The sequence below is a fragment of the Moschus berezovskii genome, chromosome 21, assembly GCF_049115385.1.
Source record: "Moschus berezovskii isolate FMDL1 chromosome 21, NW_MosBer_1.0, whole genome shotgun sequence".
NCBI classification, from domain to species: domain Eukaryota; kingdom Metazoa; phylum Chordata; class Mammalia; order Artiodactyla; family Moschidae; genus Moschus; species Moschus berezovskii.
The window spans coordinates 35791111-35816897 of NC_142480.1; the positions used below are offsets into that span (position 1 = coordinate 35791111).

The following is a 25787-nucleotide window of genomic DNA, read 5'->3' on the forward strand; positions in this document are numbered from 1 at the left end:
TCCTGACCCTGCCACTCATTAGTTTGGTGACTGAGCAGGTTACTCACCTCTCTGGGCCTTGTCTTCACCATTGGTAAAATGAGGATGATAATAGAACCCATCCTCACAGGCTAAATGAAGGAGGCGGGCCTGATCTAGAACATGGTAAATGCTCAATGAACACCAGATATTAGTATTGCTGTTACTCCTAACCTAAAGACAGAGCCTGGCATCCTGGCCCCACCTAATACCCTGGATCCTATAGCTGGATCCCAGCGCTGACCTTGAGACCTTATCTGGGTCTCCCAGGCTTACCTTGGGTCCCTCCAAGACCCCTGGGCTGGTTCGGAGGCTGGTGCCCAGAGGCAGCTCCCAAGGGGCCTTCAGGGAGATTTCAGAGAGATTCTTCCCTGGGTTCTCAGTGACACGAGGAAGAAGAGGGATTAGAGAAGGGAGAAGGTGAGACTAGCCCTGATTTAGCCAGGCCCTGGAGAGCTAGCCTGGAGCTTTTCAAGTCTCCATCGCTCAGGAGCTTCCTCAGTGATGTCTGAGGCCTGGGTCTCCCCTAGAAGGCATCTCAGGAAAAGAGATAAGCCCCCAGAAGAGCACATTTACACAGCTGTTCCCAATGACTAGGAGGGGTGAAAACTGTCATGACCACCCCTCCAAGGAGTTGCTAACACTTGAGGGTACAGCTTGGGATTCTCTCTGTTCTTTGGCCTCAAGAGTGACCTGCTGACCTCCAAGTGTGAATGTCGATGTTGGGTGGGGACCACAGTGGGACTGGGGGTTCAGCTCTGAGCTTCAGGGTCCACAGGAGATGAATAACTACCGGCGGGCCATGCAGAAGATGGCAGAGGACATCCTGTCACTGCGGAAACAGACCAGCGTCCTAGAGGCAGAGAACCGCATGTTGAGAAGCCAGCTCGCCCAGAAGGAGGTGGAAGAGGAGTCAGCCAGCCCCGACAAGGCTCAGAACTTGGGTGAGGGCGTGCAGGCCACCGAGGGAACAGGGAGGTGGGGACCTCTCCCAGGTGTGCGTGCTGCGGGACACAGGCTAATCAATAGGAGCCTGGGGTCTCTCCGGGGTGGGAAATTGAGAGTCCAGTCCTGTCTCAAGCCCCAGGACTGAGAGACACCTGCCAAGTATTCGAATTTGAATTGGGAGGTGCCTCCTCCCTGAGCCAGCTCCTCCACCACCACTAGCATCCATGAAGCAGAAACTGCTGCTGAGTGAGCTGGACATGAAGAAGCTGAGGGACGAGGTGCAGCGTTTGCAGAATGAACTGATTCGAGTAAGCCAGGGTTCGGAGAGCAGAGGGGAAGGGCGCTTGGGAGGGGAGTGTCTGAAAGTAGAAGGGAGAGAGACAAAGGGGCCAGGGGGCCAGGGCAGAGGAGGACTGAGCAGAGGGGGCTGGGGTGGACCCTTGGGGCCAAGGGCACCCCTGTTTCCCCTCCTGTCCCCTCTCTTACCCCCCCACCACCATCAGAAGAATGATCGAGAAAAGGAGCTGCTCCTCCTCCACCAGGCTCAGCAGCCGCAGGCTGCCCTGCTGAAGCGCTACCAGGACAAGCTGCAGAAGACGAAGGCGCTGGAGGAGACCGTGAGGCACCAGGAGAAGGCAGGTGGCAGGAGGGCCAGGCTGCCCGCAGCCGCCACTGAGGCGAAGGTGTGGTGCCCCCGGGCCAGCCCAGCCTCTGTGCTCCACCCTGCAGGTGATCGAGAAGATGGAGCAAGTGCTGGAGGACAGGCTGCGCAGGAGGAGCAAGCCCCTGCAGGACAAGCCGCGGGGAAAGCCCAGCATGCGTGAGTCTGCTCCCCAGCTGTCGTCCCGCCCCTGGAGGCCCTGCCTTCCTGGAGCCTCCGTTTCAGCAGCACCTTCAAACTGCCCAGAGGGTGCTAGTTCCCCATTCATTCAGACACTCAGCACTTCCAGAGGCCCCCTGAACGCCCTTCTCCTGCCAGGGAGCCCCTCAGAACACAAGGGAGGGGACAGAGCATGTGAACCATGCTAGAAAGAGGCTCTGACCTTCCAGAAGCAGCTCTGAGACTCAAGTGAACAGAGATGGGCTACCTGCAAAGTGGGGCTTTCCCAGGCAGCAGTTCCCAACTTCTTAACTCCAGGACCCTTCAAATTATATGCTCATCTCCCTATACCTTCAAAGAGTCTGCTTCTACAAAATAAACAGAAAAAATATATTTTGGTTAAGTCCATGATTTGGTTTCTCCATCAATGTTAACCAAAGCCATCCAGAACTGCCCATCTGAGGCAGCTCTGATGAGCAGAACATAACCAGGTCACACAGGATCAGGTCAGCCCAAGCGGAGGATTTCTGTGCCACCTCACCAGGGACCCCCATAAGCCCAGCCCTGTGACAGCCTTCTTTGCATGGGGGTGTCAGTCGGGGGGTATTTTTGAAGGTCTTTAACAAACAATGAAAGTTGGGCCCACCTTTCAGGAACCCTGAGGTTAGCATGAGAGATGAGAAGGCAGTCTCGGGAGAGGTTGGCCCAGACCCTGGCCCAGGGAGTAAGGATTCCAGAAGCAGAGAAAGGAGGAAAGATAGAGATGAGGAGCTGAAACAGACCCAGGACAAAGGGCAGGGCAGTGATTAGGGAGATCACCTGGGTCAGATTCTAAAGAGCCTAGAACGATGGCTTCAGGAGGAGTGTGGAGCTGATCTCACTGGCAGGAGGGAGACTTAGCAGGCTGGGGAGCAGAGGACGAGCAGAAAGAAGGAAAACACTGAGGCAGATTGGGCCAGGCACGTGGGGGCAGGAAAGCCTATCTCATGCACATCTATGGCCACATTCACAGCCTTCCCCGTGCTCTCGGCCACTGGCCCTCCCCCGGGCGAGAATCTGCCTGTTGACGACAACTTAGTGCTGCTCACGGAAAACTCGAGACTGCGGGCAGAGCTGGATAAGAACCGCCACCAGTCGGTCCCCATCATTCTGCAGCCACAGGCCCTGCCGGTAAGAGCCACCAGCACAGCGTGGTTCTGGGCCTGCCTATCCAGGTCACCAGGTACCCAGAAACCACCCACCACACAATCCGAGGTGAAGCCCCAGACCACGAGCTAGGTTTCCCAGGCTCTCCAGTATGCCTAGAATCTCTGGAGAGTCTCTAGCTCTCGGGCCTTGGCTCTTTTCCCCTGGGGAACACTCATGAGTCTGAAAACTTCACCCTTACCCTCACCTAGTATCCTGGGAGAGCAAGCAAGCCCCTAGCTGACCCCGACCCCATTTGCCACCTGGCTGGCCTGCAGTGGAGCTCCACACAGGGCTCTCAGAACTCCATCCTGGAGCATTCCCTGGGATTGGTACAGTCTTGAAGAGCCCTTTCCCTGATCCCAGGTGGACCCTGGGGAGTTGGGAGCAAGAGTAGACCTGGCAGAAAGGCTGCAAGAGACAGAAGCCCCGGGGCGCTCCAGGGGAACCCTGCCCGCACAGGTGGGTGTCCCTGGCCCCTCTCTCCTTCTGGGGCTGTTACAGGTGTCCCTGCTTTATGCAAACCCAGAGGCCGAACATTTGGAATTACAAAAGCCAGATGGGCTTGGCACAGCAGAGCTTTTCTCTTCATCTCAGGATTCGCAGGAGGTGAGTTCTGTTTGAAAACACCCTCGATGCGTGGACATCCAGGTAAAGTATGGAAGACGGGGAACCCTCACTTTACAAGCAGATCCTTTACTTTACAGAATGACCCCCCTCAACTCAAGATTCCCTTCTGTGCACTAACCTAGTGCTCCCTAGTATTAATACATTTTTCTTAAAAAAAATGTATTCATTTACTTATGGCTGTGCTGGGTCTTCATTGCTGTGTGTGGGCTTTCTCCAGCTGCAGTGAGCAGGGGCTACTCTTCATTGTGGTGCATGGGCTTCTTATTGCAGTGGCTTCTCTTGCTGCAGAGCACGGGCTGTGGGCCCGTGGGCTCAGTAGTTGCGGCTCCCAGGCTCTAGAGCACAGGCTCAATAGTTGTGGCACATGGGCCTAGGTGCTTCTGCAACATGTGGGATCTTTCCAGATCAGGGGTCAAACTCATGTACCTTGCACTGGCAGGTGGGTTCTTCACCCCTGAGCCACCAGAGAAGCCCTCCCTAGTATATTTTTAAAATTTTAATTGACGTACAAAAATTTCATACATTCAAAATATGTGGGGAGAACAGCTATGAAAAAGGCACATGCCAAGTGTGAAACCCTGGACAGGGGATTTGGCCCTGAGTCTGAGGTTCTGCAAAGAGTCGGACACGACTGAATGACTGAACAACTGAGGCTCTGCACTGGGGGCTGAACTTGGAGCTTGGACCTGGCTGATTCCTCCCGCTGTGCCAACTGGCATCCCGAGCTCACACAGCTACAGCCCCTGACGGGACCATGTGCTTTGCCCACAGGATCTCCTTGCCAATAATTCAGACAAGTTTAACCTCCTGGCCAAGCTGGAACGAGCTCAGAGCCGGATCTTGTCCCTGGAAAGCCAGGTAGGTGAGGTGAAGGGGTCACACAGGCCAGGGAGTCTCATCTCTGTCAGTGACCTGGCTCCACCTCTATATTTCAGGAGGGTTGGGGGCTCCGTGTGTGAAGAGGGTCAAGGCTCCAAGTTTGAGGAGGGTTTGGGTCTATTTGTGACCAGAGTCGGGGCTCTGTGTTTGAAAAGGATCAGGGCTGTATGTGTGAGGAGGGTCAGGACTCAATTCATGACTAGGATTGGGGCTCCCTGTATTTAGAGTATCAGGACTCCCTATTTAACTACCTTTGGGCTCAGTGTGTAGGGTCAGGACTCAGTCTGCACCCAGGGTCAGGGGTCCATTTGTGACCAGGACTGGGGACTCCATTTTGTGACCAGGGCCTGGTGTGTGACTAGGGTCGGGGCTCCCTGTGTGGTCAGAGTTGGGGTCCAGCATGTGAGGGGGATTGGGTCTCTGGGGGTGATCAGAGTAGGAATTACCTCTGTCAGGAGGGTCGTGGCTCAGTGTGTGACTAGGGTCAGTGCTCTGTATGAGAGGAGGGTCAAGGCCTTGTGTGTGATCGGGGTGGGGGCTCTGTGTGTGTCAAGGGTTGGTGATGGGTGGTTTTATTTTTAATATTTATTTATTATTCGGCTGCTTCGGGCCTTAGTTGCAGCACGCGGGGTCCTCGTTGTGTCATGAGGGATCTTCCTTGCAGGGCACAGACTCTAGTTGTAGAGACTGCAGGCTCAGTATTTGTGGCACATTAGCTTAGCTGCCCTGAGGCATGTGGGAGCTTAGCTTGCCTGCATCCGCTACCTTGCAAAGCAGATGCTCAACTGCTGGATGACAGGGGTGTGTCGGTAATCAGCTTTAGTCTAGGGTTTGGACTTCCTGTGTGAGGAGTGTCAGAGTTCAGTGTGTGAAGAAAGTCAGGGTTCCCTTTGTGACCAGGGTCAAGGCTGCATGTTAGAGTAGGCTTGGGCTCAGGTCAACCTCCATGCATGAGCAGGATGGGAATTCCCTGTGTGACCAGGGTCAGAGCTCTGTGTGTGTCCGGCACTGGTGATCCGTGTTTGCTAGGGTCGGGACTCCCTGTATGAGGAGGTTGGGACTCCAAGTGTGAAGAGGGTCAAGGCTTGCTTTGTGACCAGGATCAGGGATTTGTGTTTCAGGACGGTTAGGGCTCTGTGAGAAGAATTGGGGCTCCACTGGTGACCAGGGTCAGATCTGCATGTTCGGAGAGAGTTGGGGCTCAGGGCGTAAAGAGGGTTGAGGCTCCGTGTGTAAAACCTCGAGAATGGGGGCTCTGTGTGTTTGGAGGGTCAGATCTCTGTATATGACCAGTGTCGGGGCTCCATATGTGACCGGGATCTGGGCTCAGTGTTTATCCAGGGACAGAGCTCCCTGTTTGACTATGTCTGGGCTCAGTGAGGAGGGTCAGGGTTCAGTCTGCATCCAGGGTCAGAGCTCCATTTGTGACTTGGGTTGGGGCTCCTTGTATGAAGGGTCAGGTCTCCATCTGTTTGGAGGGTTGGAGCTCAGTGTGTGAGGAGGGTTGCGGCTCCATGTGTGACCAGGGTCAGGACTCAGTGTTTGTCCGGGGTCAGGGCTCCCTGTGTGACCACGTCTGGGCTCCATGAGGAGGGTCAGGGTTCAGTCTGCATCCAGGGTCAGGGCACCATTTGGACCAGGGTCCGAGTTTGGTGTGTGACTGGGTCCATGCTCCGTGTGTGATCAGGATGGTGGCTCAGCTTGTGAGGAGGGTCTGGGATCTGTGTGTCAGGAGAGTTGGGGCTCCATTTGTGGTCAAGAGGGCTTCCTTGGTGGCAAGACCTGGGTTCAGTCCCTGGGTCGGGAAGATCCCCTGGAGAAGGGAACAACTACCCACTCCAGTATTCTTGCCTGGAGAATTCCGTGGACAGAAGAGCCTGGTGGGCTACAGTCCATGGACTCGCAAAGAGTTGGACACAACTGAGCGACTTTCACTTTCACTTTGTGATCAGGATCAGGGCTCCCTGTGTGACCAGGTGTGCAGCTCAGTGCATGAGGAGTTTGGGAGCTCAACTCGTGACAAGGGTATAGGTGAGACAGGGCTTCCTGTACGTATAAGGAGGGCTGGAGCCCCGTGTGGAGGATTGGCTGGACTCATTGTAATAGCGTCTGGGCTCAGTCTGCTGGCGGAACTAAGCGAAGATCCATCAATCATAGTCAAGCTGTCACTTAGTCCCTCTTCACCCACTCTTATCACCCTGAGGTCTCTTGGGAGGGTAGCTAGCCCACATGACCTGGGGTTTTGCTTTTTCCCCAAAGAGCAGGCTCAGGTAGGCAGTCCTAGCTCTCAGGGAGGGGCCCTGCTGCCTAGTGGCTCTCCATCTGTGCCTCTTCGTGTCTATAGTTAGTGGACTCAGCTCGGCGCTGGGGACGAGAGAAGCAAGACTTGGCCACACGGCTGCAGGAACAAGAATATGGCTTGCGGCACCCTTCCAACATGGTCGCCACAGACGTGCCCGTGAGTGATCCCCATGGGGGAGCTCCTTGGGGCTCGGGTGGTGGGTCTGGCAGCCACCCCACCTCCAGAGTCACCAGACCTTGAGAAAAACTGTCCAGGGGGTCCTGCTTCCTGGCTGGTAGTCAGAGGACCCAGGCTCAGCTTCTGCTCAGTTACCAGCCGAAGCTCTTGCCCCATCTCAATGCCTCCTGGTCTGAGTGGAATAGTGAATCCTGCCAAGACATGCCCTCCCCTTCAGGTAGTGATGAGTATCACCAATGAGATGGCTGTGGTTGACAGGTTGCCCATGAGGGCATTTCTCGAATGCCCTGGCTCTGGCGGTACCTTAGGGCTGGATTTGCTCATGGACAGAGTAGCTGTGGCCCCACCCCACCCCACAGTGCCTAAGATCCTCCCATGAACATGCCCTTCTCGCGCAAGTGTAGTGCTGCACGCCTGCCAGAGATGGGATCGTGCTGCCAGAGAGAAACCTTGCCAGCTTCCCAAGAACAAATAGGCCCCTCAAGCTCAGCCCTGGGCCACCCAGCCCCACAAAGCAAACCCCGTGATTGCTCCTGCTCTTGAATTATCACTATTCTGCTTCTTTCCTGGCTCCTGGACAGATCTGAAAAGGATGGGGGGCTGGGGGGTGGGAGGAATACTGGGCTACCTTAGTAGACTCACCCACTGAGCCCTGGAGACTCTGGGAGAAATTAGCTATGACCTACTGTGGTTAAATGGGTTTGGAAATATATGAGATGTCATGACCCACTGGATTTTGGATAGTCTGAGGCATGACTTTCCAGGAAAGATGCATTTTATTGGATCACCCCTCTGGGGGCAGGGGCATACTCACTTCATCTCCCTTTGCCACCACAGAACCCCTCCAAGGACCAAACGCAACTCTCCAAGTTGGAGCCCTTGATGCCCAGCTCAGAGACTAAGCTCTCCAAGCTCTCAAAATCTCAACAGACTGACTCCTAGCAGTCCTGAGTCCTAGAGCAGACCTCCCTCTCTGAGTGCTGGAGTCTCAGCCCCACCCCGTTAAAATGACTTTATTAAATGCTATATGTCAGTGAGCATTCACCCCTTTCCCAGAGCAGGGCAGCCTGCTGTACCTAAGCTTCCTCCTTCCGGACCCCATTCTGGGTCTGGACCCTCTGCTGTAGCCCTATAGCCTCCTACCTGTCCCAGGGGCTACCCTCTTTAGAGAGTCAAATGCTATACTGGACCCAGGACAGGGGTGGGCAGGGAGAGGGAAGAGGCCTTTCAAAGCACGAACCAGGGAAACAAGTCCCATTCAGACCTCCAAAAGAATTGAGACCACCAGAGGTCAGCTGGTAAGAGAGGTTGAGATTTTCTACCTGCCCCTCAACATGTATCATATCTGAAATCCTTTGTTTCAAGTTTGGTTTATCTGTTTCTTGGGAAGGAAAAGACTTGAAGCCTGCCTGTGACAATCAGTTACCTGTTAGTATGAAATACTCCATTCACGAGGGATAGGCTGAGCTGGGAGTGTTGTGTCTAAACACATCCAGGGACAGAAAAGCATATGGGGCTATAAGAAGGAGCCCTCCACTGAAAGTTAGGAAGCCTGGCTTCTAGCTACAAGCATGCTGTGTGACCTTGTGTGACTCAAGCAACCTCTCTGGGCTAACATCTGTGACTGTAAGGCCCTCCAACTCTAACATTTCCAAGCAAAAATGACTCAAGCCTGGAGAAAGGAAAGGAAGCAGGAAGGAGAGAGAAAGACAACAAGGAAGAGGATTGTGATGAGGAAAAGCAGAAAGGCTCCAAGAGTGAATGCAGAACCTGCAGATCCTGGTAGAAGAGGCCAAGCCATCTGGGCTGCTATCTGGAGCAGCACTAGCCCCCTATGTCTGCCTGACTTGGACTTGCGTAGCCAAGGGCCAGGGAGGATCAGGTACCTGGTCAAGTCAGGAGTCACAGAACTCAGAAGGGGCCAAGGGGGTTAAAATTGAGACCATTGTCAGGCAGTCCAAATAATGCACCAGAGACTCTGCCCGAGTCTCCCTGCCTAATGCCCAGAGCTTGGACCTGTGGGCCCGTCCCACTGGTGCAGGAAGTTAAGGCCTGGAGAAGTCCAGAGAAGGGTGATCAGGTGGGGTAGAGGAAGCATGCCGGCCTCTTCTTCCCAGAGTCAGTCACCTCACACCAGCCCCTCACCCACAGCCTCTTCACCACATCATCCCCAGACATCATGCTCAAGACTCTCACTGGCCCTTGGCAGGAAGTCCTCATGGCCCCACAGGGAATTCCCACCCAAGGCTCAGCCAAGCAGAGCACTGTAGGAGCCTTACCCCTGATAGGTGGGCCTGCCCCGGGAGCCAGGATTGGCCCACACCTCTCAGGCTGCCCTGTTCTCTCAGCAGAACTCTGCCAAGTTCTTTGTCCCTATGCCAGCTGCTCCAGTGGTGCAATGGCAATAGCCCTCCATCTGCTCTGCCTCATAAGCAACGGGACCACAAGCAGGTGGAGCCTATTGGCTCCTGAGCTGCTGTAGGTGGGTGGGTCCCAGCAGAAATGACTTCAAGGGCCGCAGTTCTCCATTCACGCTCAGATCTATCTGCTACCTTGGTCAGAGAGCATCTCTTCAGGAGTGATGACTACCTTAGGGAGTCAGATGCAAAATGACAGCACTTTGCAGCGTTCACCCGTTTATTGCCTTCATGGGGTGGGCGAAGGGGGGAAGAGGTAGGGGTGCCTCAGCTGAGCTGCAGCAGCTGACCGCTGAGTGCCAGCTCCATCTGGTCAGAGCTGGCCAGAAAGGTGCAAGGGGTGCGGACTGAGTGAGCAATGGAGGTGCAGGTACCTCCATGGCCCCACCCCCTCGGGCCGTCCTCCCACACCCCGGGTAGCTGGATTGGTGGAAAAGGCAATGCCCGCCCTCTCCGGTCACACGAGGGGCGGGTCCTGGTTGAAGGGACGGAAGACAAGGAAGATGGGCTTGTCCGGCGTCAGGATGAGGTTGAATATGGTGTCCACATCATAGATATGCTGCATTTCAATCTTGAAGTTCTCCAGAATCTGAGAAAGAGGGGTAGTGGGCTTAGGGGAGAGGCGGGGCGGGTCTGTCTCCCTCAGTGCAGGCTCATTCACCTGGGAGCAGTTGCGTGTGATGTGAGATGCTCCAAGGGGGCCTACCTCCAGCTCCTACTGAACACTGTGCAGAGCCTGAAAATCCCACGAGCACTCTGTCCCCCAGGTTTAGGCTTTCACTTTGGTTTCTATGAAACCTTTTCCGCCCCCAAACCCCTCCCATCATAAGTTATGTGGGAACTTATGGCAAGGACGCACCCGTGGATGGTGAGTGGATTTGCCCCAAAAGGAGACCGCAGGAGGTTGTGGGGGACGGGAGACCAAGTCCCGGGAGACAGATGTCCCCAGGTCAGACTCACGTGGATGAGGAAGAGGGTCATCTCCATTTCGGCGATCCGCCGGCCCACGCACTGCCTCACTCCCCAGCCGAAGCCCAGGCTCCGGAAGTGGATGAGATCCTTGTCTTTACCCAGCCACCTGGTTGGGTCAAACTTGTCCGGACTGGAGAAGAAGGCAGGGTCTCGGCCCATGGCATAGATGGCCACTTGCACCAGTGTCTGAGGACAAGGTGAGCCGAGGTCTGAGTAGCCTTACCGCCTCACAGCCCGGAACACCACCAGCACAGCATAATACCCACTATGATCTTGAATAAGGCCCCACCTCTCCCTGAGCCTCGCCCATCCATTGGGCACCCCCGAAGACACTAGGCTGGGGACGGGCCAAGGGATTGTCCTGCCCCTTTCCTCAGTCCCAGAGGACCCTCAGAAACCCAGACCCTCCTAACCTAGGAGTCCAGCAACATCCCAAATACCACCGACCACTGTGACCATCCCCTCTGCCCTTCGTTCACACCTGGACCACTGCTGCCAAGGACCCCAACCAGCCCCAGGAAGAAAGGCAGGACAGAAGCCCCCCTCGCCACTATCTTATGCAATTGCAGTCTGCCCCTGGCCTCCCCTGTCTGACTATCAGAACTGGCAGCCTTCTTGCCACACCTACCTTGGCAGGAATCAGGTAATCTTGAAGAACCAAGTCATTTTCAGGGTATCTCTGCAGGGTCACGGAGATGGGGTGGAGTCTGCCAGTGAAAAGCATTCGGAAGGTGATGCCCCAAGGCCTGGACAAAGGCCCTGCCCCCAGCATGGCAGCTCGGCTCCAGCTGCAGCGCCCTGGGTAGGGGAGGTGGGGTGGTCTGGAGGCAGGACCCCTCCTCCCCGCTTCCAGCTGTCTTCCCCAGACTCCTCACTTCCTGCTACCCATCTTCTCCACCAGCCCATCCTTGTAACCCTGTACTCAGGCAGCACCCTTCCCTGCCCAGGGATTTGAGGGGGTGGGGTAGGGCGGGGCAGGCATAGGTGGGAGTGGGCTTGCCTCAGCGTCTCCTTGATGCTAGCTTTGAGAAGTGGGACCATTTGCAGCATCTTGCTTATGTCTCCCTCTGCCTGGCATCGGGCATTCAGAACCTCCTCCCGCAGCATCTCCTGCACGTTCAGGCTGCGTGCCATCTCGTACAAGTGCCATTGCAACGTCATGGATGTCTGGTGGAGAGTGTGGGGGTGCAGAAAACCCAGAGGACTGGTTACTCATGGGGCATCTAGACCCATGCTAAATTTTCATTGCCAAACACTTTCCCTCACCCTTGTCTAGGGAAACCACTATTCACATAGAGCAAAACGCAATTCAGAAGGCAAATGTCAGGACTTCCCTGGTGGTCTAGTGGCTAAGACTCTGCATTCTCAATGCAGGGTGGCCCGGCTTCAACCCCTGGTCAGGAAACTAGATCCTGCATGCTGCAGCAAAGACTTGGTGCAGCCAAATAAATATTTAGTTTTTTTTTTAAAGGCAAATGTCCAAGAAGCTTTTCTTGTGGTCCAAGCAGAAATGTTTGGGGCAGCACTTATCCCTCCCCTCCCCACTCACATCACCAGAGCCCTCCCATCTTCCCAGCCAGTAGAGGGTCATCCACATAACTAATGCCTTCTTCTAAAGGACTCCAGAGGCCTTAAGAGGCCAAATCCTAATTCTGTAATGGCTGTACTCCTGATGACTGCTATTCCTCTTGAAATGCCTGTTAAATGAGCAGCCCTCTCCCCAGTAGAACTTCCCCCTAAATGTAGCATCTGCCTATAGTAGTATAGCATAAAATGAGGCTCAAAGATGCTGAAACCAGAACAACCAAACCTGTTTAATATCAGAGTTGCAATTAGCATGTGGTCTATACTGAGACTGCCCAGCTAATCCAGGGCTAATGTAGTGAGTGTCAACTTTCACTGGAGGTATGAGTGTTCCCCCTCAGGCCCCATAGTTCAGACTCCTCAGTGATGGAACTGGAATATGTCCTAGGGCTAGACACATGGTGTTGGCATATTAACTTGCCAAGGATCATAGTTTGGTCCAAGAGGTTTGGACATGCTTCTTCTTCCTCCCAGTGGAAGCAATTGTGAAAAAAAAAATGCCATCCAGTCACTTCCAAGCTTGAAATTCTTGCCTGGATCCCTGGAGTTCCCAGATCAAGTCCAGAGGCTGTCAGCAGACCCATGAATCCCCTCCAACACCTGCCAGTTGCTCCCAGCCCACTGCCACCTCTCTCCAGCATGCTCCAGCCACCCTGAGCTACAACGCAGCTCCTGAAGCCCAGAAATCTTCCTTATGCTGTTCCTTTTTCCTACAGTTCCCTTCCCCAGCCTAGGAAGCAGGTGTGTACTCCTCCCTCTAGGCTTAGATCAAATGCATGTAATTGGTTCACTCCTTCCAGGGCCTGACACAGTGCGGCTACTCAGGAGATACTTGTTTAATAAGTAACAGGGCTGGATGACGAGGCATCAGGTACTGACAACACTGAGAAAAGAGGAGAGACCAACATGGTTTTTGAAGGACGAGGAGAGAGACTACTGGCTGTATTCAGCTAAGTTAGGGCTTCCCTGGTGGCTCAGATGGTAAAAGAATCAGCCTGCAATGCACGAGACCTGGGTTCGATCCCTGGACAGGGGAACGGATACCCACTCCAGCATTATTGCCTGGAGAATTCCATGGACAGAGGAGCCTGGTGACTTATAGTCCACGGGGTGAAAAAGAGTCAGACACGACTGAGTGACTAACACTTTCACTTTTCACTCTCACCTGAAGTACTGGTTGTGTGACCTTAATGAAGTTCCTTAACCTCTCTGTGCCCCAGTTTCCTCATCTCAACAAAGGGGAGCAGTAGCATACTGCAAAGGGTTGTTTGCGACCCCATGAATCACAGCACGCCAGGCCTCCCTGTCCATCACCAACTCCCGGAGTTCACTCAAACTCATGTCCATCGAGTCGGTGATGCCATCCAGCCATCTCATTCTCTGTCGTCCCCTTCTCCTCCTGCCCCCAACCTTTCCCAGCATCAGAGTCTTTTCCAGTGAGTCAACTCTTCACATGAGGTGGCCAAAGTATTGGAGTTTCAGCTTTAGCATCAGTCCTTCCAATGAACACCCAGGATTGATCTCCTTTAGAATGGACTGGTTGGATCTCCTTGCAGTCCAAGGGACTCTCAAGAGTCTTCTCCAGCACCACAGTTCGAAAGCATCAATTCTTCGGCGATCAGCTTTCTTCACTGTCCAACTCTCACATCCATACATGACCACGGGAAAAACCATAGCCTTGACTAGACGGACCTTTGTTGGCAAAGTAATGTCTCTGCTTTTTAATATGCTGTCTAGGTTGGTCATAACGTTCCTTCCAAGGAGTAACTGTCTTTTAATTTCATGGCTGCAATCAGCATCCACAGTGATTTTGGAGCCCAAAAAATAAAGTCTGACACTGTTTCCATTGTTTCCCCATCTATTTGCCATGAAGTGATGGGACCAGAAGCCATGATCTTTGTTTTCTGAATGTTGAGTTTCAAGCCAACTTTTTCACGCTCCTCTTTCACTTTCATCAAGAGGCTTTTGAGTTCCTCTTCACTTTCTGCCATAAGGGTGGTGTCATCTGCATATCTGAGGTTATTGATATCTCTCCCAGCAATCTTGATTCCAGCTTGTGCTTCTTCCAGCCCAGCATTCCTCATGATGTACTCTGCATATAAGTTAAATAATCAGGGTGACAATATACAACCTTGACATGCTCCTTTTCCTATTTGGAGCCAGTCTGTTGTTCCATGTCCAGTTCTAATGGTTGCTTCCTGACCTGCATACAGGTTTCTCAAGACAAAGGTCAGGTGGTCTGGTATTCCCATCTCTTTCAGAATTTTCCACAGTTTATTGTGATCCACACACTCAAAGGCTTTGGCATAGTCAATGAAGCAAAAATAGATGTTTTTCTGGAACTCTCTTGCTTTTTCCATGATCCAGCAGATGTTGGCAATTTGATCTCTGGTGCCTCTGCCTTTTCTAAAACCTGCTTGAACATCTGGAAGTTCACGGTTCACGTATTACTGAAGCCTGGCTTGGAGAATTTTGAGCATGACTTTACTAGCGTGTGAGATGAGTGCAATTGTGCGGTAGTTTGAGCATTCTTTGGCATTGCCTTTCTTTGGGATTGGAATGAAGACTGACCTTTTCCAGTCCTGTGGCCACTGCTGAGTTTTTCAAATTTGCTGGCATATTGAGTGCAGCACTTTCACAGCATCATCTTTCAGGATTTGAAATAGCTCAACTGGAATTCCATCACCTCCACTAGCTTTGTTCATAGTGATGCTTTCTAAGGCCCACTTGACTTCACATTCCAAGATGTCTGGCTCTAGGTGAGTGATCACGCCATCGTGATTATCTTGGTCACGAAGATCTTTTTTGTACAGTTCTTCTGTGTATTCTTGCCACCTCTTCTTATTATCTTCTGCTTCTGTTAGGTCCATACCATTTCTGTCCTTTATCGAGCCCATCTTTGCATGAAATATTCCCTTGGTATCTCTAATCTTCTTGAAGAGATCTCTTGTCTTTCCTATTCTGTTGTTTTCCTCTATTTCTTTGCATTGATCGCTGAGGAAGGCTTTCTTATCTCTCCTTGCTATTCTTTGGAAATCTGCATTCAGATGCTTATATCTTTCCTTTTCTCCTTTGCTTTTTGCTTCTCTTCTTTTCACGGCTATTTGTAAGGCCTCCTCGGACAGCCATTTTGCTTTTTTGCATTTCTTTTCCATGGGGATGGTCTTGGTCCCTGTCTCCTGTACAATGTCATGAACCTCCGTTCATAGTTCATCAGGCACTCTATCTATCAGATCTAGTCCCTTAAATCTATTTCTCACTTCCACTGTATAATCATAAGGGATTTGATTTAGGTCATACCTGAATGGTCTAGTGGTTTTCCCTACTTTCTTCAATTTAAGTCTGAATTTGGCAATAAGGAGTTCATGATCTGAGCCACAGTCAGCTCCTGGTCTTGTTTTTGCTAACTGTATAGAGCTTCTCCACCTTTGGCTGCAAAGAATATAATCAATCTGATTTCGGTGTTGACCATCTGGTGATGTCCATGTATAGAGTCTTCTCTTGTGTTGTTGAAGGAGGGTGTTTGCTATGACCAGTGCGTTCTCTTGGCAAAACTCTGTTAGCCTTTGCCCTGCTTGCTGTGTAGTGCTTGCTTAATAAATGTTACCCAAGAATAACAGCTGCTCTGGTGCAGGTGAGCTTTTAGGCGGGAATCCCTTTTACATGACTGACAATGAACTATATTTAAAGTATGCTCAAAGTCTCCATCTGCAGCCCAGGAATGGAAACTCCTGCATTAGAGGTTGGAGCACAATGTAAATAGAATACCTAGGAAATGAAATTATTCACCCGGGGGCTTTGACACCTGCTGCTCCCCCATCCTGAAATGCTATTTCCTCTCTCTCCTCCTGGCACAAGAGGCAAGACAAGTTGACTTTACTCTGTGTAGTGCTCTCCCGGTCCCACAAGGCCACGTTGGCCTCTCCCCTGTTAGCATTGTCAGTACCCAGTACCTCGTCATCCAGCCCTATAAGGTGAAGAGGTGGTTGTCTGGACCCATGCCGCCTCCTTGTCCTGGGCTGAACTGTGTCCCTCCCAAATTCATATGTTGAAGTCATAACCCCCAGCACCTCACAGTGTGACTGTATTTGGAGATAGGGCCTTTAATAAGGTAATTAAGGTAAAATGAGAGCTTCCCTGGTAGCTCAGCAGTATAGAATCCATCTGCCAATGCAGGAGACACGGTTCGATCCCTGAGTCAGGAAGATCCCCTGGAGGAGGAAATGGCACCCCACTCCAGTATTCTTGCCTAGGAAATCCCATGGACAGAGGAGCCTGGCAGGCTGCAGTCCATGGGGTTGCAAAAGAGGCGGACGCAACTTAGCTACTAAACAAGGTAAAATGAGGTCATATGGGGGAGCCCTAATCAAATAGGACTGGGGTCTATGTAAGAAGAAAAGGGAGTGTTAGTTGCGGCACAGGAACTCTTAGCTGAGGTATGTGGGATCTTGTTTCCCAACCAAGGATCGAATCCAGGCCCCCTACATTGAGAGCCTGGAATCAGAGTTCAAATGCTGCAACTAAAGATCCTGCATGCTGCCACTAAGACCTGGCTCAACCAAATAAATAAATATTTTTTAAAAAAGAAAAAGAAGGAAGTAAGGAAAATCATGTGAAGATGTAGGAAGAAGACAGCGATCAACAAGCCAGGCAGAGGGGCTTCAGAAGAAAGTAACCTTGCTGATACCTTGATCCAGAACTACGAGACACTACATTTCTGTGGTTTAAGTCACCAAGTCTGTACTACTTTGTCATGGCACCTCTCACAAACTTATACATATTTCTTATCTGAGCCATTTAGGATATTTGAGGCATGCTGTATCCATCTTTATCGTCTTGGGGCCTGAATCATAACTAGCAATCAAGAAACACTAATGAATTAACCCTCACCATCACATTTGCTTGAGGAAGTTTAAGGTTTAGAAAAAGGGAAGGCACACAGGACAGAGAAATTTTGACATTCAAGAACAGAAGCTTCTGGGACTTCCCTGAAGGTCTGATGGTTAAGACTCCACGTTCCCAGTGCAGAGGGTTCAGGTTCAATCCCTGGTCAGGGAACTAGATCCTACAGGCCACAACTAAAGATCCCACATGCCACAAGCAAGTCCTGACACAGCCAAATTAATACAATAAAATAAATACTAAAAAGGAAGTTTCTTGGATATTATTCTGCCTGTGGACCTCTGGGAGACACCCACCATGCATGATGCCTTCAGACACGGGAGCATCATGGGGGACTGAGGTCTGGAAGATGGGGCATGGAAGGCAACAAAAAGATCTGGAGGGCAAGCCCAGGGCAAATTCCACTGGTTGGCTCCCAGCTTCTCGGAGATCCCCCCTGCCTTCCTGATACCGAGTAAGCTGTGTCACCCACCTGTACCTAGTCACCCCCTCTTTATTCGCAAAGAAAAAATGGTGGATCAGCCTCAAGCCATGCTCAGTGGATGACTGACTTGACCTCGCCCTCCTAGAAGATTAGCATCTAGGAAGTGGGGTCAGGAGGGGGAGATGGGGCCCTCATGGACAGGGGTTTTAGACAATGAGGAAGGCTGTGGGGAAGGGGCATAGGAACGGACAGGATGTACCCTTACTGCCACCCCACTGTGTCCTCACCGTGTCCACGCCCCCTGCCAACATCTCTGTAACATTGGCCTTGACATCCTCCAAGAGCATCTTCTCACTTTTCAGGAGGCGGTAGAGCATGCCTGGGTAATTCCTAAAGTCTCTTTTCTGTCTCAGGTCCTGGTAGAAGAACTCAGTGTATTTTTCAGCTGTGGGGCAGGAAGAAAGAAAACAGAGTGAAGCCAGGAATTTCCCTGTCTGTCCAGGGGTTAAAAATCCATGCTTCTACTGCAGGGGGTCACAGATTCAATCCCTGGTCAGGGAAATAAGATCCCACATGTTTCCAGGTGGCCAAAAAAAGAAAAAGAAAAAGCAGCAAGACTTTCTGCAGAGGGGCGAGAAGGAGCACGAGGGCTTGAGGATTCTGGAGCCCTGCACTTTCTTGGCTGCTGTTTCTCTGAGGAGCACGCTCTATAAAGTTCCTCATACATGGGTTTTTTTAAATTATTAATTATTTAGGGTAAGTGCTATCATCCCCATTTTACAGATAAGGAAACAGAAGTCCATCTAAGATAATAACTTGCACAAGGTCACAAGGGTGTCAGGGCAGAGGCAGGATTTAACTCCAGACCTGGCATCATCATCACATCCCAGCCAGCCTTCTCCACCCTTTACGAATCCCTGTCACCAAAGCCCTGCTCTGTCACCAAGCACAGCCACGTCTGAAATGCTGGTCTTTAACCCATGTTGGGAATCCCGGGCTCCTTGGAAGATGACAGACCTCTTTAATCCTCTTTCTCCAGAAGAATCTGATCATCCCCAGGAGCCAGCTTTCTGCCTACCATATGCAGGGGTTCCTGGGCCTTCCTGAAGGCCATCCGTGAGTTTTCTACGTGGCAAGTCATAACTTGGAACAAAGCGGCAGGCCAAGGTCTGAGGCTCCCAACTGACTTTCTCTCCCACTCTGTGTCTTTCTCCCCCCTCCCCCAACCCTCAACCCTCCAACTCAGGCCTGGATTTCCCATCTCCAGAGGCAGACAGGGCTCTCCTGGCTCCCACCTATGACTGCCCAGGGTACAGCCCTCACCTTTATTGAAAATTGTGTCCCATGCCGCTACATGGTCCCTCCAAGTCTTGGCTCTGAACAAATGGTACAGTTTTGGAGGGACGTTGAGCAGAGGGACACTGGTATGGAACATCTGGTAGACGGCATCAATGAAATTCTGGGCCTCGGCGTTCACTGTCTCCTCCAGCATCCCCAGGCGCTCCCCGAAAATGACATTGGTGATGGCTGCAAAGTTGAAGAATCTCATCCAACTTGATCATCGAGAGCCTCAGCTCCCAGGAAATCATTGCCCCCCTCCCCATGGGATGCATGGGAGCCCTTGCATCCAACCTGAGTCTCCTTCAGTAAAGAAACAGAGCTGAGTCCCAAAGGGCTGAAATTTCAGGAGTAAGGAAAACTGCCTTTGTGGCAGCCAGTCAGGCCCTTCAGAGGGTCATGGGACAGACCCTAAAAAGGGATCCCTCGAGTGGGAGGCAGAGCCTCCAGAACAGCTGAGAAAAGGCTCAGGCTGGGAGGAAACTGCTCTGTCCCCTTTCCACCAGCAACCCCCAGCAGCCTCTCAGCTTTCCTCCTGGGAAGAGAGACTTCTCATCTATAATTGACCAGAGTGGCTAAATACTTCCTGGAACAGGTCAGATGGGTACCTGGGGGGACATCAATCCCCAGTAACTGGCCATCCAGGGCCCACTCTGGCTGGTCATAAGAAGTCACAACAACCCCCAGGGGTTTCCTGCCTCCTGGGTCAGGAATTTTATGCCAAACCCTGGACACTCCAAATCTCCTGCAGTGACCACATGATCCCCATCAAGCCACAGGGCCTTTGCATGTGCTGTTCCCTCTGCCTACACTGTCCAACCTCTTTATTCCATCTGGAAAATTCCTATACATCCTCCAATACCCTGTTTCAATTCCCCTCCCAGACTTCGAAAGGAAGGTCTCTGTCCCAAGAAAGAGAGATTTGCTGAATGAAAGGCCAAGTCAAACCCTGGCTTTTGGAGGAAAGGGGCAATAGGGACCCACATTTTAGAAATTCTTGCCTCCATATCATGAATCAGATGAGAGCGTGCAGCTCTCCCCTGGGTAGCTGATGACAGAGAATGTGTTCAGCGGCTCCTCCCAGAAACCAATCCTGACACTTCTTCAGAGTCTATGCTGGGTCTCAAGGTGAGATGCTGGGTATTCCCATCCCCAGGACTGTGGCCAGGTAGGTTCAAGTTCCTTACACTCAAAGGCAAAGTGAAACAGGTCTTCCTTGATGTCCCCTACAAACTTTCCGGAGCCCTGCTGCTTGATGCGCCTGTTCAGGAGGCTGACGAAGTCCTGAGACACTGGATTCAGCAGGGGGATGAAGTTCTTTATTGCCTCTGGAGCCATCACCTCCGTGTTCAGGACCACCCGGTCTTTCTTCCAAGTTCCTGACTTCCTGAGAAAACATGGGCCCTCGGGCCCTCATGGTCACAAACCCCAGGCCTGGCAAACACAGAGGGGGCTGACAAGGCTTTCCCAGGAGGCTGAGCCACAGCTCAAAGTCCCGTGCTCACATTCACAGCCCTCCCTGCCCTCCCCTCCTCCCAGCTTCTGCCTGGCCAGAGGGGTGGGACAGAGGGGAGGGAACGGGGAGGCTTGTGTGACAGGAAAAAAAAGAAGGCTGAAGATCAAACCCCCAGCTGTGCTGTACTCCCTCTGCTGCTGCTTTAAACAAAATGGAAATCCTATTCTTAGAGCCTTTAAGTAACTGTCAAGCCCTCTAGTCTTGGCCTCTGCTACAGGGCTGCCCTCCCCACCACTTCCGCTTCCTCCTGGCCAATCTCACCTCCTACAATTCAAGGGTCCCTCTACATCACCTTTTCTGGCCCCTGCACAGACACAACTGACCAACCTCTGCACCCCCAACACATCCCATTACTTTCATTGGTGGGGAATCTCAGGTGCCCAGAATTGGGGTAATACCCATTCTTATTCTCAACTTACAGCCCATTCTTGAAAACAGATCTGTGCAAAGCCCTCTTTGTTATTAGGGGGCTTTTTTTTTGTTGTTTATAAGAATGTTTTTATTAATTCACAATCCAACATGAATACTAGAAACTTGATGATAACTTTCAGATACCTACCCTGTCCTCCCACATCCTGCCTCCCTGCCTCCCAACCTGAATCTCTTGTTTGCTTTTGTAAATACTTTGATCTTATCGACATATATTTCTAAAACGTGCTTTTTAAAAATGCATGCTTGTTTTCAACTTCTTATAAAAGCTGTCATGATTTGCTTTTTTCACTCAATTTATATCTCTAAGTATCATCTGTATTGTTGTGAGACCCTGAGTCTGTTCTTGTTGACTAGGGTCTGCCACTGTCACTCTTTTCATGCTCCTCTTGGGCACTTAGGTGGTTTCCCGGTTTTTGTTATTATGAACAACTACAGTACAAACATTTTAGTACATATCCATCTCAGTGGGTGGGGTGGGGGTATTCTTTGGAGTATATTCCTGAGAGCAGAATGACTGCATTATAAGCATGGGTTTATAATGGCTGCATTATAAACATTCAACTGCAGGAAGTAATGTCCAACAATTTTCCAAAGTGGTGGCATCGGCTTTCAGTCCCAATTACAAGCTAGGAGCACTCTAGTTGCTCCATATCCTCATCAACACTTGTTATGGTCACATTTTCATTTTTTGATGAGCAATTTGGTGGAAAATGGTATATATTGCATTTAGATACACTGATTTGTTCATGCTTCTTACTGTTCCTTTAGACTATAAGGGACTCTCCTAGGGGCAGGGCCCTGCCCTATTTGTCACTCAGAGTTCAGCACCAGGATTGGCACATAGGAGGAACTCAATAAAATGGGACTTACTGGATGAACCAATGAATGAGAACTTTTCAAGGTCTTTAATTACTCAGTAAGATCTTCTTCCTGACCATGTTCCTGAAGGTTGGCAGGGCAGTTCACCCTCCCCATCATCTGTTTGATGGAGGCAGGAAGATGACAGGGGTTTGTCTAAATGTCCAGCTGTTAACAGAAAGGGCAGGGCAAGCACGGCCCCAGCATCTCACCCCCAGCCTCTGCTGTTGCTTGTCCCAGCCACCCAGCATCTCCCTCCAGCCCCTGGGAGAGGGCCCAGGACTCACTTAAACAGGACTCCGATGGGTTTCTGATAATACTGGTGATAGGCCATCCAGGGTGGGATGTCATATCTCTCTGGGTAGGATCCCTCGAACTTAAAGAGACAGGCCACGTCTTCAGGGTGAATGATATAAACTGACTCCAAATTGCCGAGCTTCTCCCTGGAGGGGCAGAAGAGGGGTGCTGTGAGGTAAGGATCTGAGAAGAGCCCTGCAGACCCTGAGAAATCAGGGCACAGGACTCAGCTCCTCTGTAACCACCTTGCGGCTGACAGCACAGAGCAGACGGGCCCAGGAGTGGATCCTGGCTCACAGTTTCCTCACTGTATGACTTTAGTCTCATCCTCTGAGTCTCAGTTTCTTCAGTGGAGATAAATACAGTACCCGCCTGACAGGATTGCTGAAGAATAAGATGCTATGAAATCTGAGTGTGACTCCTATTGTGTGTATCTGTGCTCAGTCTGATTCTTTGTGACCTTATGGACTGTAACCCACCAGGCTCCTCTGTCCACGGAATTTTCCAAGGAAGAATACTGGAGTGGGTTGCCATGCCCTCCTCCAAGGGATCTTCCTGACCCAGGGATTGAACCCTCGTCTCTCACGTCTCCTGCATTGGCAGGCGGTTTTTTTACCACTGTGCCACCTGGGAAGACTTTCTCTAAGTAACAGTTTCGTGCTCATCTTATCATCACAGTGGCTCCTACACATCCTCAGGACCAAGCCCACCCCTACCCAGGGCCTCCCCTGGATCATCAGGTACTCCAGTGTTCATTCTTCCTGTGGGTCGACACTCTCAGCACCTTCTACCCGCTCACCTATGCAGAGCTCAGAAACTTGGCACTTTCATGGCAGCTAGGAGTAACCCTGGACTAGAGTGACTCCATGTAGCTTGCTGAGCAGGTCACCCACCAGGCCAGGCAGTCCCTTCTAAGCTCTAGGATTGAAGTTCTGAGACTGGTCACCCTCCCCAAGGAATTAGATGCCCAACAAAGTACTCTGTCACTATTAAAATAAAACTGAGGTAAAACATCAAGCCCCAGGTATAAATATACCTTAAGGCACTTTGCACAGTATTAATGTACAGCTGTCATGAAACAACAAAAAATTCTGCTTCTCACTTGTATCTGCCTTTTGCATAAGAAAGTTAATTCAAGATATACTTCAAGGTAAAATATAAAAGCATACAAGTATAAGCCAAATTCTCATCCTCTCCCTCTCTCTACCCTCCTTCCCCTCTCTTCCTCCCCCTCCCTTGAGCATGGAGAGGGAGGGGGAGGGGAGAAGGCAAGGATGGGAAGAGGGAGAGAGCATGGCTTTAGCCACTAACCCACAGAGCTCAGGCCTATCTTCCCCAAGTCTCCTTGGCCGATCATGGCCTCCCAGAAAATCCCCTCAGTGTTTTTCCAGCTGCCACACACCCTCAAACCACTGGCTCCATTAAAAACAGCTAAGCAAAGTCCTTGAACTGCTATTGCTATTATCAATTCTACCTCTGGGAATCTAGCCCAAGGCAGCTATCTGACATCAGTGATGCCTGATGGATGAAAATGTTCATAGAAAAAAAAAAAATGGATAAGAATGTCTAATAGTTTAAAAAAAAAAAACCTCTAGAGTGGTCTAAAAAAGCTAGCTTAAAAAATATGCCTTATCCATACTATGGGCTACTATGCTGCCTTTTTAAATTATATTAAAGAGAGAAAAGAGAAAAGAAGTCCTTGGTACATTGTTACAGGACAAGACAAAATAGCATATAAATACATTCACATCCTGAAAGGTACATAAATATTATCAAAACTGAGATTGTATTTGATATCAATTTTTCAAAACTATTGAATAAAGGACAGGAATAGCCTTGTATTAAGGGAAAGTCCATGAAACTTGTAAATTCCTCATGTTCATTGAGAAGTTTATTTCAAGGCTATAGTTAGAATACTGACACCCTGAATAATAATGTGCATGCTCACTCATGTCCGACTCTTTTCGACCCCATGGACTCGAGCCCGCCAGGCACCTCTGTCCATGGGGTTTCCAAGCAAGAATACTGGAGTGGGTTGCCATGTCCTCCTCCAGGGGATTTTCCTGACCCAGGGCTCAAGCACGCATCTCTTGCATCTCTGGCATTGGCAGGTGGATTCTTTATCACTAGCACCCCCTGGGAAGCCTGACACCCTGAACTGTAAGCTAAACAATCAAGGTTCCAGCCTTGGAATTGCCCTGATGAACTGTGTGACCTTGGCAAGACCCTTCTCTCTGGGTCTCAGTTTTCCCATCTGTGAATTGGGAATAATGCCAAATTTAAGGACATGTTGCAAGACTCAGATGAAAGTGACTCTGAAAATAGGGGCTTTATAAAATAAAGAGTTCCTCAAGGGCCTAGGAACAGGAAGGAGGAGGAGGGGAGGAAGCAGGGAATAATGAAAAATCCATGAAGTGAGACTGGGGAGAGAGCCTTAGAAGGGAGAGAAAGAGACAGAAAGACAAAGAAGAGAGACTAAGGAGCAAACTTCTTCCAAACCTAACATTCAGCCTGGGGCTAAGGGGGTGCCCTGTCTCCAAACAGTTCTAAAAAAGCACTTATAACTTTCAAAGGGGGAATTTCCTGTCAGTCCAGGGGTTAGGGCACAGTGCTTCCACTGCAGGGGACACAGGTGCGATCCCTGGGCAGAGAACTAAGATCCCACAGGCCACACGGTGAATTCCCCCCACCAAAAAAAATAAAGTGAAAGCAAAGCATTATCCTTCCTAGGATCCCCTCCCTGCCCTCAACCATCACCTTTGCCACCTCTAACCCCCTCACCTATACTCTCAGAAAGGAACCCAAATGTCTCTTAAAGCCCACCTACCTTAGAAACTGCTAAACCAGAACAAGTGAGGCCTCCCTCCCAAGGGCAGCCCCCAGACCTCACCCCCACCCCAGAGCAAGAAGGTGGGGTACAGCGAGGCCCCAAGACCAAAGGTCCTCCCTCCTGGCTGGACGCAAGGCAGATGTTTGGGGAAGAGGGACGGCAGCCAGGCCTAGCTGAAGGGACCAATCAGCCACTCAGAGCCCCACAGGTCAAGGGGTGACAAGACCAGCACCCCAGCAGGACGGGCTTCTAGCTGAGTGATCGGGGCTAGAGTCCCAACCTCTCTGAACTTCCTTCTCCTCTGAAAATGGGGATGACAACCACACCTTGCAAAGTGTCCTGCAGATAATGGAGGTACCGGGGCTTATTCTCTTGGCCTCCCCACCTCCCCAAAGTTTCTAAAAGTGTAGAGCCCGGGGACTGTTGAGGCCTCAGGGCTGGGAAGTGAACCCACGGGCTGGGAAGTGAACCCACTGTCTGGGAAGCATTAACTCTACTCCTGCCACCCCCAGGCAGGAAGAAATAAAGTCAGAGGTGACCCAGAGCCTGGAAGGGGAGGGCAGACCTTTCGGGGAGGGGGGCCACCACAGGCTTCCCTATCCCACCAGCCCCATCCTCTGCCAGGCTTACCTGTAAATGGGGCCATACTTCTGGAAGTTCTCGATGTGGCGAAAGTGGATTCTCTGTGAGCCCTTCTCCCTCCAGAAGTGGTACAGGTTAAGCCAGCCATTGTCACCAGGGGAGGGGATCTCACTGTAGGGGCGAGGGGTCTTAGTGGAGATGCCAGCTCCCTCTCCAGTGCCCACCCTGTGGTGCCCCCGGGCTTCCCTCCCCATGCTCAGGAGGGGTGGGCAGGCTTTGACCAGGACTGAGCGGAGGGGAAGCCCCCTGGCCAGCATGCTGCCCCCGCCGCCGCTGCTGTCCCTGCTTGTACTGCAGCAGGTGACTCTGGCCCTGGGGCCCTGGGACCCAGCTTATAATCACCAGCTCAAGGCTAAGTGAGAAGCTGACAGGGCGTCAGCCTCCTCCGGCTGACTCCAGCCCACATAGCTCCTCCCAGACTTGGTAGTGTAAAGAAAAGAATGTAACCCATCATTCCAGTTCCATAAATACCAAGGGTCAGCCACTGTGGGACTCCCTCAGTGCACCCTGAGGAGACTTCAGGATGAAGAAAAACAGGAAGCATTTGCATGGTACTGACCCCTAGATAAGATCTATATATAAGGGAAAATTTCCATGACCCCAGATTCTTGCACAC

The 25787-nt window shown here is 51.3% G+C and overlaps 2 protein-coding genes across 2 annotated transcripts; one reads left to right on the plus strand and one right to left on the minus strand.

The window, feature by feature from the left end:
- The first annotated feature begins 799 nt into the window (after positions 1-799).
- On the plus strand, positions 800-7901 carry CCDC33 (coiled-coil domain containing 33). Its single transcript, XM_088829711.1, has 10 exons — positions 800-962; positions 1186-1274; positions 1470-1649; positions 1696-1786; positions 2799-2956; positions 3184-3303; positions 3476-3580; positions 4373-4459; positions 6825-6938; positions 7797-7901. The coding sequence occupies exons 1-10, from the start codon at positions 800-802 to the stop codon at positions 7899-7901; spliced, it is 1212 nt and encodes a 403-aa protein (XP_088685837.1).
- A 1677-nt stretch (positions 7902-9578) lies between these two features.
- Positions 9579-25553, minus strand: CYP11A1 (cytochrome P450 family 11 subfamily A member 1). Its single transcript, XM_055418162.2, has 9 exons — positions 25160-25553; positions 21690-21845; positions 19784-19983; positions 18582-18785; positions 17546-17703; positions 11349-11515; positions 10977-11055; positions 10337-10534; positions 9579-9965 (listed from the first exon to the last, which is right to left on the minus strand). Exons 1-9 carry the CDS (start codon positions 25426-25428, stop codon positions 9834-9836), a joined length of 1563 nt encoding a protein of 520 aa, XP_055274137.1. The 5' UTR covers positions 25429-25553; the 3' UTR covers positions 9579-9833.
- Between the last annotated feature and the right edge of the window lie 234 nt (positions 25554-25787).